The sequence below is a fragment of the Anas platyrhynchos genome, chromosome 5 (genome assembly GCF_047663525.1).
Source record: "Anas platyrhynchos isolate ZD024472 breed Pekin duck chromosome 5, IASCAAS_PekinDuck_T2T, whole genome shotgun sequence".
NCBI lineage: Eukaryota > Metazoa > Chordata > Aves > Anseriformes > Anatidae > Anas > Anas platyrhynchos.
The window spans coordinates 5,642,195-5,656,551 of record NC_092591.1 but is presented as its reverse complement, the minus strand read 5'-3'; the positions used below and the strand labels follow the sequence as shown (position 1 = coordinate 5,656,551).

The 14,357-nt window shown below is 51.0% G+C and overlaps 2 protein-coding genes across 2 annotated transcripts; one reads left to right on the top strand and one right to left on the bottom strand.

Annotated features, from left to right (window-relative positions):
* The first annotated feature begins 1,551 nt into the window (after positions 1-1,551).
* LOC113843860 (inositol 1,4,5-trisphosphate receptor-interacting protein-like 1) lies at positions 1,552-9,589 on the top strand. Its single transcript, XM_038180430.2, has one exon. The coding sequence runs from the start codon at positions 5,341-5,343 to the stop codon at positions 6,838-6,840; it is 1,500 nt and encodes a 499-aa protein (XP_038036358.1). The 5' UTR covers positions 1,552-5,340; the 3' UTR covers positions 6,841-9,589.
* A 676-nt stretch (positions 9,590-10,265) lies between these two features.
* On the bottom strand, positions 10,266-14,011 carry LOC113843718 (inositol 1,4,5-trisphosphate receptor-interacting protein-like 1). The gene has a single exon (XM_027457924.2). The coding sequence runs from the start codon at positions 13,282-13,284 to the stop codon at positions 11,752-11,754; it is 1,533 nt and encodes a 510-aa protein (XP_027313725.2). The 5' UTR covers positions 13,285-14,011; the 3' UTR covers positions 10,266-11,751.
* Between the last annotated feature and the right edge of the window lie 346 nt (positions 14,012-14,357).

Sequence of the window (14,357 nt, the reverse complement as noted above, 5' to 3'; positions counted from 1 at the left end):
AGACTCGCTTCATCCTCCAGTACAGTAAACTTCTGGGATCCCCCTGTCACCCCATAAATACAGATGGGTTCTGCCCCTATATAGTTTGACGGCATTACAGTACACTACGGCCTCTGGGGTCTGTCAAGAATGTCCCAGCCCCCCCCAAAGGCCGCTGGGGCCTGTCAGGAACATCCCTGTCCACCTCAGGGCCCTTGGTGCCTGTCAGGAATGTCCCTGCTCCCCTCAGGGCCATGCTGCAGTCTGGCCTGAGCCATCTGTGAGGCGAGTGCAGCAGCAGGGGGAAGGCTGGGCAGCACAGGGCTGGGGCACAAAAGCTGCCCCCCGAGGCCTTGCTAAGCCTGCAGCCAGGGCCCAGCCGCTCAGGGCAGGGCAGGTGGCTGTCACCACCAGTCCTGGCCACAGTCCCTGCTGCCAGGGACCCTTGCTGCCACCATCCCCTTGGAAATGTGGCACGGGACGGATTTTCTGCTTTGGCTGGATGATATCAGTTGGTACCTTCGCTGCTGTGTGGAAGAGAAATGTCTCAACCACTTCTTTGGCAACGAGATGGTGCCCGATGTGATTGTCCTGCCACCAGCCTTCCAGTTGTCTGGCCCGGTCAACCTCTTCCAGCATCTGAAGCGCGACCCATATGCCAAAGCTGATGCACTGCAGAAGTTCGAGGTGGTGTGAGATCAGCTGAAAAGACTGCTGATCTACGGACATGACAGAGACCTTCATGCACAGCGAGAGCGCTCTGCTGATGGCAGATGATGACCTGCTAGCACCCTGTGGGGAGCTGGACCCCATGCAGCTCCAGAGGCTGCTTCATGGACGCTTGACGCTGTTATAAATGGCTCAGGATTCAATTTAGGATTAAATGAAAAATAGGATTTATTAAAGTAATATAAAGGAATAGAGGTAAGCAAACAGCGCTGGGTGCACCGGGAGTCTCCGCTCCACCAGAACACTCACCAGTTACATCAAGCAGCTGATTTTTATGCACCTAGACTAATACATATTCATTACTACTTCTAAAAAAAATAGATTATTATAATTAGCTTCCGGGGTCCAGTTCCTCCTACTGGAGCATGCGCATCAGTCTCCTCTAGGGGTCTCTAGGGGTCTTTCATGCTGAAGGCTCGTAGTCTTCCTCTCACCCTTTGTACTTACTCGGTTCTGTATATTTCTGTATACAGAAATACTATGTTCTGTATATTTAGAATGTTCGATGTTCATGTGTGCGTGTTGGTAGTGCATAGACTCCCCGTACACCCAGTGCCGTTTACTTGTCTTTTATAAATATTACTAAATTCAGATTGAGTTGAGACTTCATTTATAACACCAATTAGAACGTTGTAGGCACTAGACCTTTTATTAGTCTCCCAAGAGGGAGGATGCACTTTAAGAAATATTAGTTGCTCTATTGCTGTATGTATGTAAATGAGGCAGGACAAATTGAGACTGATCTCAAAAAAAAAAAAAAAAAAAAAAAGTTAAAAAAAAGTTTGGAAAAGACCGAGATCTTATATAAGGTAGTTCAAGATGACACCTCATGGGGTTTTCAAGAACTATGAAACAAAATGATCTCTTGGTTACCCAACTTTTCTTGGCTTAAGCAATTGTTTATAGGAATATTGATCTCACTTTTACTAGTATTCTTAACCTGTTTATTAGTACAGTGTGCATTTGGTGCTGTATAAAAGGACTAGATGATTATGAAACCTGAAAGTGTAACCGAATCAAGCACCATGTAGAAAGTGGTAAGAATTTTATGAAAACTTTGAATCAGTGAGTGCTGTAAGCAAAAGAATTTGCCTTAGGATAAAGAAAAGGGGGGACTTGAGACAGGGAACAAGATAAAGAATGGTGATTCTGTAGGTCTTAGCTACCACAATTAAGAACCCAAAGACAAGGGCATAAAAGACTGTATGCATAGATAACGGAACCAGCATAAACTGGCTTGGCTGCTGACGTCTGTTAAAGACAGGAAAGGTCAGAAGTTTAGCAGTGAGGAAGACTTCTGGCCTTCATGAAGAGACCACCAGAGTATGCCGGACGACCATCCAAGGACTCCAGTATGCATGCGTATAGGGGCCGGAACCTGCGTTAATGAGTTAATGACTCTTTGGAGACCTGACAAATATGCAAGAGAACCATGGGAAATGAAATGAATATGTATTTATCCCACTAATACAAGCACACTGCCAGGATCATAATTTCAGGATCATAAACTGTCTGATTGTTAATAAAGGGAATAAGCTGTAAGGTTACCAGGACACTCTTTGTTTCTAAGGACATATGATTCCCCATAATGCTGTTAGAAATGGCTCAGACTTCAAAATAGGATTAAATAAAAAAATAGGATTTATTTAAAGAATAGATGTAAGCAAACAGCGCTGGGTGCACCGGGAGTCTCCGCTCCACCAGAACACTCACCAGTTACATCAAGTAGCTGATTTTTATGCTCCTAGACTAATACATATTCATTTCTACTTCTAAAAAAAACAGGTTATTATAATTAGTTTCCGGGGTCCAGTCCCTCCTACTGGAGCATGCGCATCAGTCCCCGGTGGTCCGTCTGGGGGTCTCTAGGGGTCTTTCATGCTGAAGGCTCGTAGTCTTCCTCTCCAAGATTTTTCTCGTCCTTCCCCTTTGTACTTCCTTGGCACCGTGTCAAGTTTACACAGCATCCTGAAGCATGCTGAAGGCTCGTAGTCTTCCTCTCCAAAATTTTTCTCGTCCTTCCCCTTCGTACTTCCTTGGCACCGTGTCAAGTTTACACAGCATCCCCTGCAGGTCTTGTCTCCTAGCCATCCTTCAGCTTCTTTTTTTTACTTCTTCCTAATCTCTTGGCCACCTGGCCAGATATCAGAGGCTTGCATAGTATCCCATAACAGTCACTAGTTGTTATCAGTTGTTCTGAAACCCCCAGACATCAAAGACTTCATACAAACACAAATAGCTTTCTTATTGACACTCCACCAGTAATTAAAACATTCTTCACCAGCCATTCACAGGGACAGTCACACCAATAGCAGTGTTAAGTCAATCTCGAAGAAGACAAAAAAAAAGGCTTTAACTGTTAGAAATAGGAGTTCGGAATAACAAAAGCAAACAGGTTCATAGACTTGAGGAGTATTTTCTGAAGACTTGATAAATTGACTGGAATGAGGGGGAACCTGGGACACACTGCATCTGTGGTTCAAAGATTAAATTGCCGGTGCAGGGCCCAGAGGCAGACAGGACTGTTCTTTATTGACACAAATCAGATGAACATATATAACAGAACATCATGGATACATTCCAATTAAAAATTTCAAATGGAAGATCTCATTCAAGTAACATATTTCACCTTTTGCCTTCATGTACCAAAATCCTGATGAGCTTTAGCTCTCTGAACAAGCAAAGAGCACAGCACAATGTTATTGTGATCATTTTGCAGCAAAATAAAATTGTGTTGGGAAGCTTTGTACACAGAAGGAAAATCTGCTGTGTGCAAGACACAAAGAGAACATCTAACCCCATGCACAACCTGGCCACAGAGCTGCGCAGTGGCAGAGATGAAGTTCTTCTGGCACATAGCTGCGAATGCCCAGCAGGACAGTTTCCACCTCAGATGCATGCAGCTCTGTGCCTGTATCGTGGTGGGCAATGATTTTACCCCCTATGTCTTGAAGACAGTCGTCATGCACCTGCTGAACATCATCCCTTTGGAAAGATGGCACAGGAGGGAGTTTTTGCAGCGGATGGATGACATCGTGGAGTACCTGCACTTGTGCCTGAGGAAGAAATGCCTCGAGCACTTCTGGTTAGGAAACGTACGAATGCCTGAGGAGATCATCTTGCCTCCGGATTTACAAATGTCCAAACCACCCATCCTCTACTGGCACATAGCAAAGGACGGGACTAACTATTCCCAGGCGCTGCATGAGTTCCGTGAGCTGCAAGAACGGCTCACAAGAATGCTGACCTTTGGGAACTGAAAGAGTCCTTCAAGCACAGAGCTCTCCGGGGCACTCTGCTGACAGCAGGCAATGACCTCCCACCACAGAAAGAAGAGGGGAGAACTCAGGACGAAGAAAAAGACAGGAAAACTCTGTGCAGCAAACTGCTGTCAAGTGCAGCAAGGTCCTCATATGGACGGTCTGCCCACTGCAGAGCCAGTGATGACTACGGTGGCTACAAATATGAATGTTTGCCACGTGCGGCAGAGCTGAGTACACTGGACACAGAGAAGCTGCTGCTCAGTTGGCAGCGGGAGTTGCTCCTGTTTGTTTTCTCTCTCCCACTTGAGGGAGGCAGATCCCATGCTGCTGAAGAGGCTGCTGCAGGGAGGCTTGAAGCAGAGACTTGTCTTAGCAGCAGGACAGTGACCACCCGGCCTCCTGGGGCATGTCCATTCACTCTGGGAGCTTTGACCTCTGCAAAAAAGCCAATACATTGCCTGCTTGAACCAATGCTTTGAGAGATGAATTTCTTCTGGAGAATAACCCTGGGGGCTTCCACAGGCAGTGCAAACGGAGCCTGAGGAGCTCCATCTGGCCACGTGCCTCTGCGTTATATAATATATACCACAAGAACACATAATTTAGAATGATAACCAGCCCAACAAGTATTGTCTCTCACTGTGTTCTTCATGGAGTGATTCGTTCCACTTTGTTTCAAACACACACAAATACTTTCAACACAAAATACTTGGACATATTAGGAATAAGACATATAATTATTAACACTCCTGTTAGTATCCCTCCAGCAGCTGAAAATATTACCCAGGTAACCCAGTCACAACTATGAGAGGCCTGCTTACCTATCAAACCTATCTTCACGAGGTGATCAATGTCCCTGTTCTGCTACCCTGTCCCTATTCATTCCTTTTTTCGTTTTGTCCCTGTTTGGGTGCCATTTGTGGGACGTGCAAAGGGATTCTAGGGAGCACCTTCCAGCCATGTGCCACTGCATTTGGGTGACACCAGGGCCTGGGCTGCCCAGGGCAGCTGGCAGTCGCTGAGCCACGGTGGGCACCGAGGGCGGGGCAGGGGTCCTGTGACGCGGTGTGGGCGCAGGTGGCATCACAGAGGACGTGTCACAATGGGGGGGAGGCTTTAAAGGCAGCCGCGGGCAGCGCTGCTTCACTTTGGCCTGAGCCATCGGTGAGTGCAGCAGCAGGGGGAAGACTGGGTTGGGCCAGGGCTCGTGGCTGTCCCCGCTGGCACTGCCCACAGTCCCTGCTGCCTCCCAGCTCCCTCGCCCCCTCTCCTTCCTGACCGCAGGGGCCTGAGGCTCGTGCCGCAGCTCCCTCAGCCGCCATCCAGCTCCCACCCAGCCCCACTGACGTGCTTCTCTCTCTTTCAGACCATGGTTTCGGCAGCTTTCTATTTCCTGGCGTTTTTGGGCATAGTCATCAGCCCACAGAAAGTCGGGGATGAATTGGATGAAGCTACAAATGCGCGCATGCGGCGGTATGCGGAGGAGATGCAAGAACGCATGGCGCAGCTCCTGTTGGAAATTGAGGCGCTAGAGAAGCAGCAGAGCTCGATGCATATGGGAGCCCTGCTCTTATCTGCGATGCAGACTTGGCAGTTCTGGGCCAGTCTTGGTTTTATTCTCCTCTTAATTTGGCTGTTGTTTTGGCTTCGTAAAAAGTTCGAGGTGTTTGATGACAGCAGCGACGAGGAGAGCTCCAGCAGCGATGAGGACTTGGAAGAACCAGCGCTCAACGATGAATCGAATACATCCATTTCTATTGCAGAGAGCATCCAGCGGCAGCAGGTAAACCTGACCAACTACTGCCGGCTTGTGGAGGAAATGGTGCGCGGCTTTTGCCGTGCCTGTGACTGGGTCTTTAAGGACACTTTCTCTCCAGTGCTGCAGACACCCATTGGAGTGGGCAGTGCTTTTGAAGGCTGGAGTCCCCGGGAGGGTGATACGGTCTACCGCTGCCTTATTCCCATGACAGCTCCTCGTGGGCACTCCTTCCACGTGGAGCAGAACACCAAATGGAATCTGCCATCAAAGGTCTCTCGTATTCGCGTGAAGCTGGAGTGCACGTGCTGGAGGGAGCAGGAGTTTGGGAATATGCTGTGCTTCCTCCACAACCCTGTGGAGGAGCTGAGAAGAAATCAGGAACCCAGCCTCCTACGAACTATGTGCACTCGCTCCTACTTGGATGTGCGTAAAGTCTCCTCCTGGTTCCAGCAGCTGGCGAAATTATCCTGGAAATCTGTGCCTCATTCATCTTCATGGCTGGTTAAAGTACTGAAAACCAGACGCTCTTGCATGCTTCGTTTGATTGATGACACCGGATCAACCGTGTTCGTTGAGATGATGTTTGGGGTACAACAAGGTGATACGGACATTTTTCTGAGCAGCGATTACTCTGAGGCTCCCGTTACCCCGGACACAGTATGGCCACAGAGCTGCGCAGTGGCAGAGATGAAGTTCTTCCGGAACATAGCCGCGAATGCCCAGCAGGACAGTTTCCACCTCGGATGCATGCAGCTCTGTGCCCGTATCGCGCTGGGCAGTTATTTTACCAGCTATATGATGAAGACAGTCGTCATGCACCTGCTGAACACCATCCCTTTGGAAAGATGGCACAGGAGGGAGTTTTTGCAGCGCATGGATGACATCATGGAGTACCTGTGCTCGTGCCTGAGGAAGAAATGCCTGGACCACTTCTGGTTAGGAAACGAGCAAATGCCTGAGGAGTTCATCTTGCCTCCGGATTTCCAAACATCCAGACCACCCAACCTCTTCCAGCACATGGCAAAGGACCCGGATCAATACACCCAGGCGCACACTGATTTCCATGAGCTGCAAGAGCAGCTCATGCAAATGCTGAACTTTGGGAACTGAGAGAGGCCTTCATGCAGAGCTCTCCGGGGCACTCTGCTGACAGCAGGCAATGACCTCCCACCACAGAAAGAAGAGGGGAGAACGCAGGACACAGAAGAGGATGGGAAAACTCCGTGCAGCAACCCACTGCCAAGTGTGGCAAGATTCCCGTGTGGACAATCTACCAAGCGTAGTAACCACTGATGACTACGGTGGCTACAACCACAACTGCTTGCCACGTGCTGCAGAGCTGAGCATGCTGGACATGGAGAAGATGCTGCTCAGTTGGCAGTGGGAATTGCTCCTCCGTGTTCTCTCCACAGCAAAACCACCCTTGCGGGAGGCACACCCCATGCTGCTGCTTGAAGCAGAGGCTTTGTTACCAGCTGGACAGTGACCATCTAGCTCTTGCACATTGTCCATTCACTCCGGGAGCTCGGCCTCCCCAAAACCCTAATATATTGCTTGCTTAAACAAATGCTTTGTCCGTGAGTGTCTGTACCACACTTGGTCAGGACAGGCAGGCATGAGATGCTGACAGCTTGGCTGCCACAGCATCGGGGAGCATTTTGCTGAGGAGCTGATCCAAGAAGCTTCTTCTCTCTCAACTCCCCCGTGCTATGTCTGTGGCAGTCTTCCTCTCTCTGCTGGTTCTGAGCCTTTTCCACACCCTACACAATATGGGAAAACGCTTGAGAGGTGTTCTGCAACTGTCATACCAAGAGAGATATAAATGTGCCAGTGCTCTAAAAGCCCAGCATCCTTCCTCTTTGCACTCATACACTGCAGAACACAGGCAGTTCTTCCATGGTGTGCAAATCAAACGGTGTCCACATCATGTAGTCTAGGTATGGTAGGGCTTTGTTTCCACCCCTGGGGCAGTCGATTCCCGGTGTATTAGACACCCCTCAAAGTAAGAGCAAACTGTGGCCTGCACTCTGCTGCCAAAGGGATGGTCTCAATTAGCTATATCAATTAGCTATCTCAATTGCAGCGTACCACTTGGCTGCCTTTGATTCCAGTTCGTACTGGAGTTCTAGCATGTCAGGCACCGCAGCACTCAGCAGTGGCATGACTTTATTCAGGCCACGATAGTCCACTCACCATTAGACCTTCGCACTGGCCATATGGGACTATGAAAGGGTGAGTGAATCTTGCTGATCATCCCATGGCTCTCCAGTTGATGAATTAGCTTATGGATGAGAATGGGGGGTCTCGGTTGGTGCCATATTGCTGCCGGTGCACAGCTGTGGTGGCAATTGGCACCTGCTGTTCTTTGACGCTCAGCAACCCAACAGAAGGGTCCTCCCAGAGACTGGGCAACGTAGACAACTGTTTAGTGTCCTCTGTCTCTAAGGCAGCTATGCCAAAAGCCCACCGGTACCATTTTGGGTCCTTGAAATATCCTCTCCTGAGATAGTGTACGTCAAGGATGCATGGAGCATCCAGGCCTGTCACAATACGCTGCTTTTGCCACTTATTTCCAGTTAGACTCGCTTCATCCTCCAGTATAGTTAACTGCTGGGATCCCCCTGTCACCCCATAAATACGGGTGGGTTCTGCCCCTATATAGTTTGACGGCATTACAGTACACTGCGGCCTCTGGGGTCTGTCAGGAATGTCCTGGCCCCCCTCCAAAGGCCGCTGGGGCCTGTCAGGAACATCCCTGTCCACCTCAGGGCCCTTGGTGCCTGTCAGGAATGTCCCTGCTCCCCTCAGGGCCCTGCTGCAGTCTGGCCTGAGCCATCCGTGAGGCGAGTGCAGCAGCAGGGAGAAGGCTGGGCAGCACAGGGCTGGGGCACAAAAGCTGCCCCCCGAGGCCTTGCTAAGCCTGCAGCCAGGGCCCAGCCGCTCAGGGCAGGGCAGGTGGCTGTCACCACCAGTCCTGGCCATAGTCCCTGCTGCCAGGGACCCTTGCTGCCACCATCCCCTTGGAAATGTGGCACGGGACGGATTTTCTGCTTTGGCTGGATGATATCAGTTGGTACCTTCGCTGCTGTGTGGAAGAGAGATGTCTCAGCCACTTCTTTGGCAACGAGATGGTGCCCGATGTGACTGTCCTGCCACCAGCCTTCCAGTTGTCTGGCCCGGGCAACCTCTTCCAGCATCTGAAGCGCGACCCATATGCCAAAGCTGCAGAAGTTCGAGGTGGTGCGAGATCAGCTGAAAAGACTGCTGATCTACGGACATGACAGAGATCTTCATGCACAGCGAGAGCGCTCCGCTGATGGCAGATGATGACCTGCTAGCACCCTGTGGGGAGCTGGACCCCATGCAGCTCCAGAGGCTGCTTCATGGATGCTTGACGCAGAGACTCCTCATAGCAAGTGGGCTTGATTCTTGGCCTGTCCATTTCACTGGGAGCTTGGCCTCTGCAAAGATTCCAATAAATGTCTTGCTTGAACAAACTCTTTGTCTGTGAGTGTCCTCCTCAAGCCACTGGGGCCTGTCAGGAACGTTCCTCGTCCCTTCAGAGCCGTTGGGGCCTGTCAGGAACGTTCCTCGTCCCTTCAGAGCCGTTGGGACCTGTCAGGAACTTTCTGGCACCGCTCAGGACTGTTGGGGCCATTGCTCCCCCCTGTCCCTCTGTTGGGACTGCTACTCCCCCCATCAGGGCTGCTCCCCCAGCTCCTCTCCAGCACTGGCATCCCCCAGTGTCACTGCCTGGCCCTGGATGGCAGTGCCTCAGCTCTTGCCAGGGATTGTTCAGGATCAATCTGTGTTAACCAAGCAACAGAAAGAGCTGGAGGTCTGGATGAGAGACAAGAACTGGTACTGGACACATTTATGAAGACAATAATGCAGTCTGCACAGCCCTCTGCACCCCAACAATTAGCACCATGAATTTAGACTTTGCCAGTCATCGGCATCAAAGCACGTTTAGTACAGCAGTTGGCTTCCGCTCCAAGGGGTTTCAGCCAACCTGGCCATTTCTTGCCAGTGTCCACGAGGGCTGTGACTTGGTGTAGTGGGTTTACGTGGCAAGGTTTTAGTAGCAGGGGGCCTTAGGGGTGGCTTCTGGGAGAAGGATCTAGAAGCTGCCCCATGTTTGGGAAGGGCCCATGTTTGGGAAGGGCCCCTCTGCTGACCTGAGCCGAGCCAGTAAGCTGAGCCAACAACAGTATTATTTTGTGCCTCTGTGAGAGCATATTTAAGACAGGGAAAAAAACGCTGCAATATATACAGCAGCTGGGAGAGTGAGAGGAGTGAGGAACAGCCTTGCGGGCGCCAGGGTCAGTGCAGAAGGAGGGGGAGAGGTGCTGCAGGCGCCGGAGCAGAAGTCCCCTGCGGCCTGTGGTGAGGCCCGTGGTGAAGCAGGCTGTCCCCCTGCAGCCCATGGAGTACCACGGTGGAGCAGGTGGCCCTGCACCGACGGAGCCTGTGGAAGACCCCTGCCGGAGCAGATTCCGGGCCGGACCTGTAGCCCGTGGAGAGGAGCCCACGCAGGAGCAGGTGATGGGGCAGGAGCTGCTGCCCGTGGGGGAGCCAGGTTGGAGCAGTTTGCTCCTGAGGGATGGACCCCGTGGTAAGGACCCATATCTGGAGCAGCTTTGGAAGAGCAGCTGCCTGTGGGAAGCCCACGCCTGATCAGTTCATCAAGGACTGCATCCCGTGGGAGGGACCCCACAGCACAGGGGACGGGAGTGACCGAGAAGGAGTGGCAGAGAAGAAGCCCTGTAGACTGACCATAACCCCCATTCCCTTGTTCCCCTGCGCTGCTTGGGCATGAGAGGGGGGAAGAGGGAAGAGGGTGGATGGAAATTCTGCGGTGTTTGTAATCAAGAAAAGGAATGGAAAATGGAGACTGTTGTATGGAAGATATGGGAGCATCAACCAGGATTACCAACTCCAACTATGCTCCCCCAGTCATAGACATTAATAGTAATAGACTTAAAGGATTGTTTGTTAAACACTTGCCAGAATTCGGAAAACTTAGATAAGTTTATGCTTCGATTGATACCTTTTCTGGTTCTACATATCTGTAGGTATACTTGGGTTTCTTATGAATATGTAAAAACAATGTTCTATATATTTAGAAAGTTTGATGTTAGTGTGTGCATGTTGGTAGAGCGTAGACTGCCTGCACACTCAGCGCTGTTTACTTGCCTTTTATATATAGTACTAGATTCAGATTGATTTGTATCTTCATTTATAACAAGAGTGTGACCTCTGCATCCCCGTGGTCATCGTGGGCAATGCCATTGGACTCCCAGGGCATGGTTTGCCTCAGGTCCCATAAGTCCCCCCTTTAGACTCCACACAGCGCACCAGCAACAGACGGCTTTGTGGAGGGTCCTGAGCTATTCTCATTGCCCTGCTGGAGGACCAAAGACAGGCAGCAGTGCTTTAGCTCCAGAAGGAGCGCAGTTGGAGCCCACGGAATCAGCTCCACAGCAAAATGCTTCCCAATGCTGTGGCACCTCATGCCTGCCTTTCCTGACCAAGTGTGGTACAGACACTCACGGACAAAACGTTTGTTTAAGCAAGCAATATATTAGGATTTTTGGAGAGGCCGAGCTCCCAGAGGGAATGGACAATGTGCAAGAGCTAGATGGTCACTGTCCAGCTGGTAACAAAGCCTCTGCTTCAAGCAGCTGCATGGGGTGTGCCTCCCGCAAGGGTGGTTTTGCTGTGGAGAGAACACGGAGGAGCAATTCCCACTGCCAACTGAGCAGCATCTTCTCCATGTCCAGCATGCTCAGCTCTGCAGCACGTGGCAAGCAGTTGTGGTTGTAGCCACCGTAGTCATCAGTGGTTACTACGCTTGGTAGATTGTCCACACGAGGATCTTGCCACACTTGGCAGTGGGTTGCTGCACAGAGTTTTCCCGTCTTTTTCTGTGTCCTGCGTTCTCCCCTCTTCTTTCTGTGGTGGGAGGTCATTGCCAGCTGTCAGCAGAGTGCCCCAGAGAGCTCTGCATGAAGGCCTCTCTCAGTTCCCAAACGTCAACAGTCTTTTGAGCCGATCTCGCAGCTCCTGGAATTCACGCAGTGCCCGGGCATGGACATTTGGATCCTCTGCCATGTGCTGGAAGAGGTTGGGTGGTCTGGATGTTTGGAAATCCGGAGGCAAGATGAACTCCTCAGGCATTTGCTCGTTTCCTAACCAGAAGTGGTCCAGGCGTTTCTCCACTATGCAGCTGTGCAGGTACTGCATGATGTCATCCATGCGCTGCAAAAACTCCCTCCTGCACCATCTTTCCAAAGGGATGGTGTTCAGCAGGTGCATGACGACTGTCTTCAAGACATAGGTGGTAAAATCATTGCCCACCACGATACGGGCACAGAGCTGCATGCATCTGAGGTGGTAGCTGTCCTGCGGGGCATGCGCTTTTATGTACTGGAAGAACTTCATCTCTGCCACTGTGCAGCTCTGCGGCCATACTGTGTCCGGGGTAAAGATAGCATCAGTTTTCTCGCTGCTGAGAAAAATGTCTGAATCGCCTTGTTGCACTCCAAAAATGAACTCAACAAAGCGGATTTTATCGAAGACATCAAACACACGGAGCTTGCAGGAGCGTCTGGATGGCAGCACAGCAACGTGATGTCTGGCCGACTCAGGCAAAAATTTCCATGCTGCTTTCATCATCTGCTGGAACCAGAAGGAGGTTTTATGCACATCCAGGTAGGAGCCAGTGCACAGTGTTTGTAGGAGGTTGAGCTCCCGATTTCTTCTCAGCTCCTCCTCAGGTTGGTGGAGGAAGCACAGCACGTTCCCAAAGCTCTGCTCCCTCGCGCATGTGCACTCCAGCTCCACGCGAATACGAGAATTCTTTGATGGTAGCTCCTCTTCGTTGCCCAGCTCCAGGTGGAAGGAGTGCCCACGAGGAGCCGTTATGGGTATGAAAATGCGATAGACAATATTATACTCCTCCGAAGGAGTCCAGCCTTCAAAGGCACTGCCCACTCCAATGGGTGTATGCAGCACTGGAAAGTAAGTGTTCGACAGGGAACGTTGGGTGATATAGAGGAGGTCTCCCACTATGGACATCATCACTTGACAGTTGATTTGGAGGTGCTGCACTGGCCACTGGATTCTCTCTGCAAAAATCCTCCCTTCGTCCCTTTCTTCAAAACGATTTCTGTTATTATTCTGCTGGTCATCATCGCTGCTAGAGCTTTCTTCCTCCCTCCTGTTTACACGTCTTAGGAGATCTCTAAAGAGCAGCCACACGATCAAAATGTTCAGGAGAATAACACCAAGCCAGGCCCAGAACTGCCAAGTCTGCATCGCAGATAAGAGCAGGGCTCCCATATGCATCGAGCTCTGCTGCTTCTCTAGCGCCTCAATTTCCAACAGGAGCTGCGCCATGCGTTCTTGCATCTCCTCCGCATACTGACGCATGCGCTCATTTGTAGCTTCATCCAATTGATACCCGACTTCCTTTGGGAAGTTGACTAAGCCCAAAAACGCCAGGAAATAGAAAGCTGCCCCAACCATGGTCTGAAAGAGAGAGAATGACATCAGTGGGGCTGGGTGGGAGCTGGATGGTGGCTGAGGGAGCTGCGGCAGGAGCCTCAGACCCCTGGGGTCAGGTAGGAGAGGGGGCGAGGGAGCTGGGAGGCAGCAGGGACTGTGGGCAGTGCCAGCGGGGACAGCCACGAGCCCTGGCCCAACCCAGTCTTCCCCCTGCTGCTGCACTCACCGATGGCTCAGGCCAAAGTGAAGCAGCGCTGCCCGCGGCTGCCTTTAAAGCCTCCCCCCCCATTGTGACACGTCCTCTGTGATGCCACCTGCGCCCACACCGCGTCACAGGACCCCTGCCCTGCCCTCGGTGCCCACCGTGGCTCAGCGACTGCCAGCTGCCCTGGGCAGCCCAGGCCCTGGTGTCACCCAAATGCAATGGCACATGGCTGGAAGGTGCTCCCTAGAATCCCTTTGCACGTCCCACAAATGGCACCCAAACAGGGACAAAACGAAAAAAGGAATGAATAGGGACAGGGTAGCAGAACAGGGACATTGATCACCTCGTGAAGATAGGTTTGATAGGTAAGCAGGCCTCTCACAGTTGTGACAGGGTTACCTGGGTAATATTTTCAGCTGCTGGAGGGATACTAACAGGAGTGTTAATAATTATATGTCTTATTCCTAATATGTCCAAGTATTTTGTGTTGAAAGTATTTGTGTGTGTTTGAAACAAAGTGGAACGAATCACTCCATGAAGAACACAGTGAGAGACAATACTTGTTGGGCTGGTTATCATTCTAAATTATGTGTTCTTGTGGAATATATTATATAACACAGAGGCACGTGGCCAGATGGAGCTCCTCAGGCTCCGTTTGCACTGCCTGTGGAAGCCCCCAGGGTTATTCTCCAGAAGAAATTCATCTCTCAAAGCATTGGTTCAAGCAGGCAATGTATTGGCTTTTTTGCAGAGGTCAAAGCTCCCAGAGTGAATGGACATGCCCCAGGAGGCCGGGTGGTCACTGTCCTGCTGCTAAGACAAGTCTCTGCTTCAAGCCTCCCTGCAGCAGCCTCTTCAGCAGCATGGGATCTGCCTCCCTCAAGTGGGAGAGAGAAAACAAACAGGAGCAACT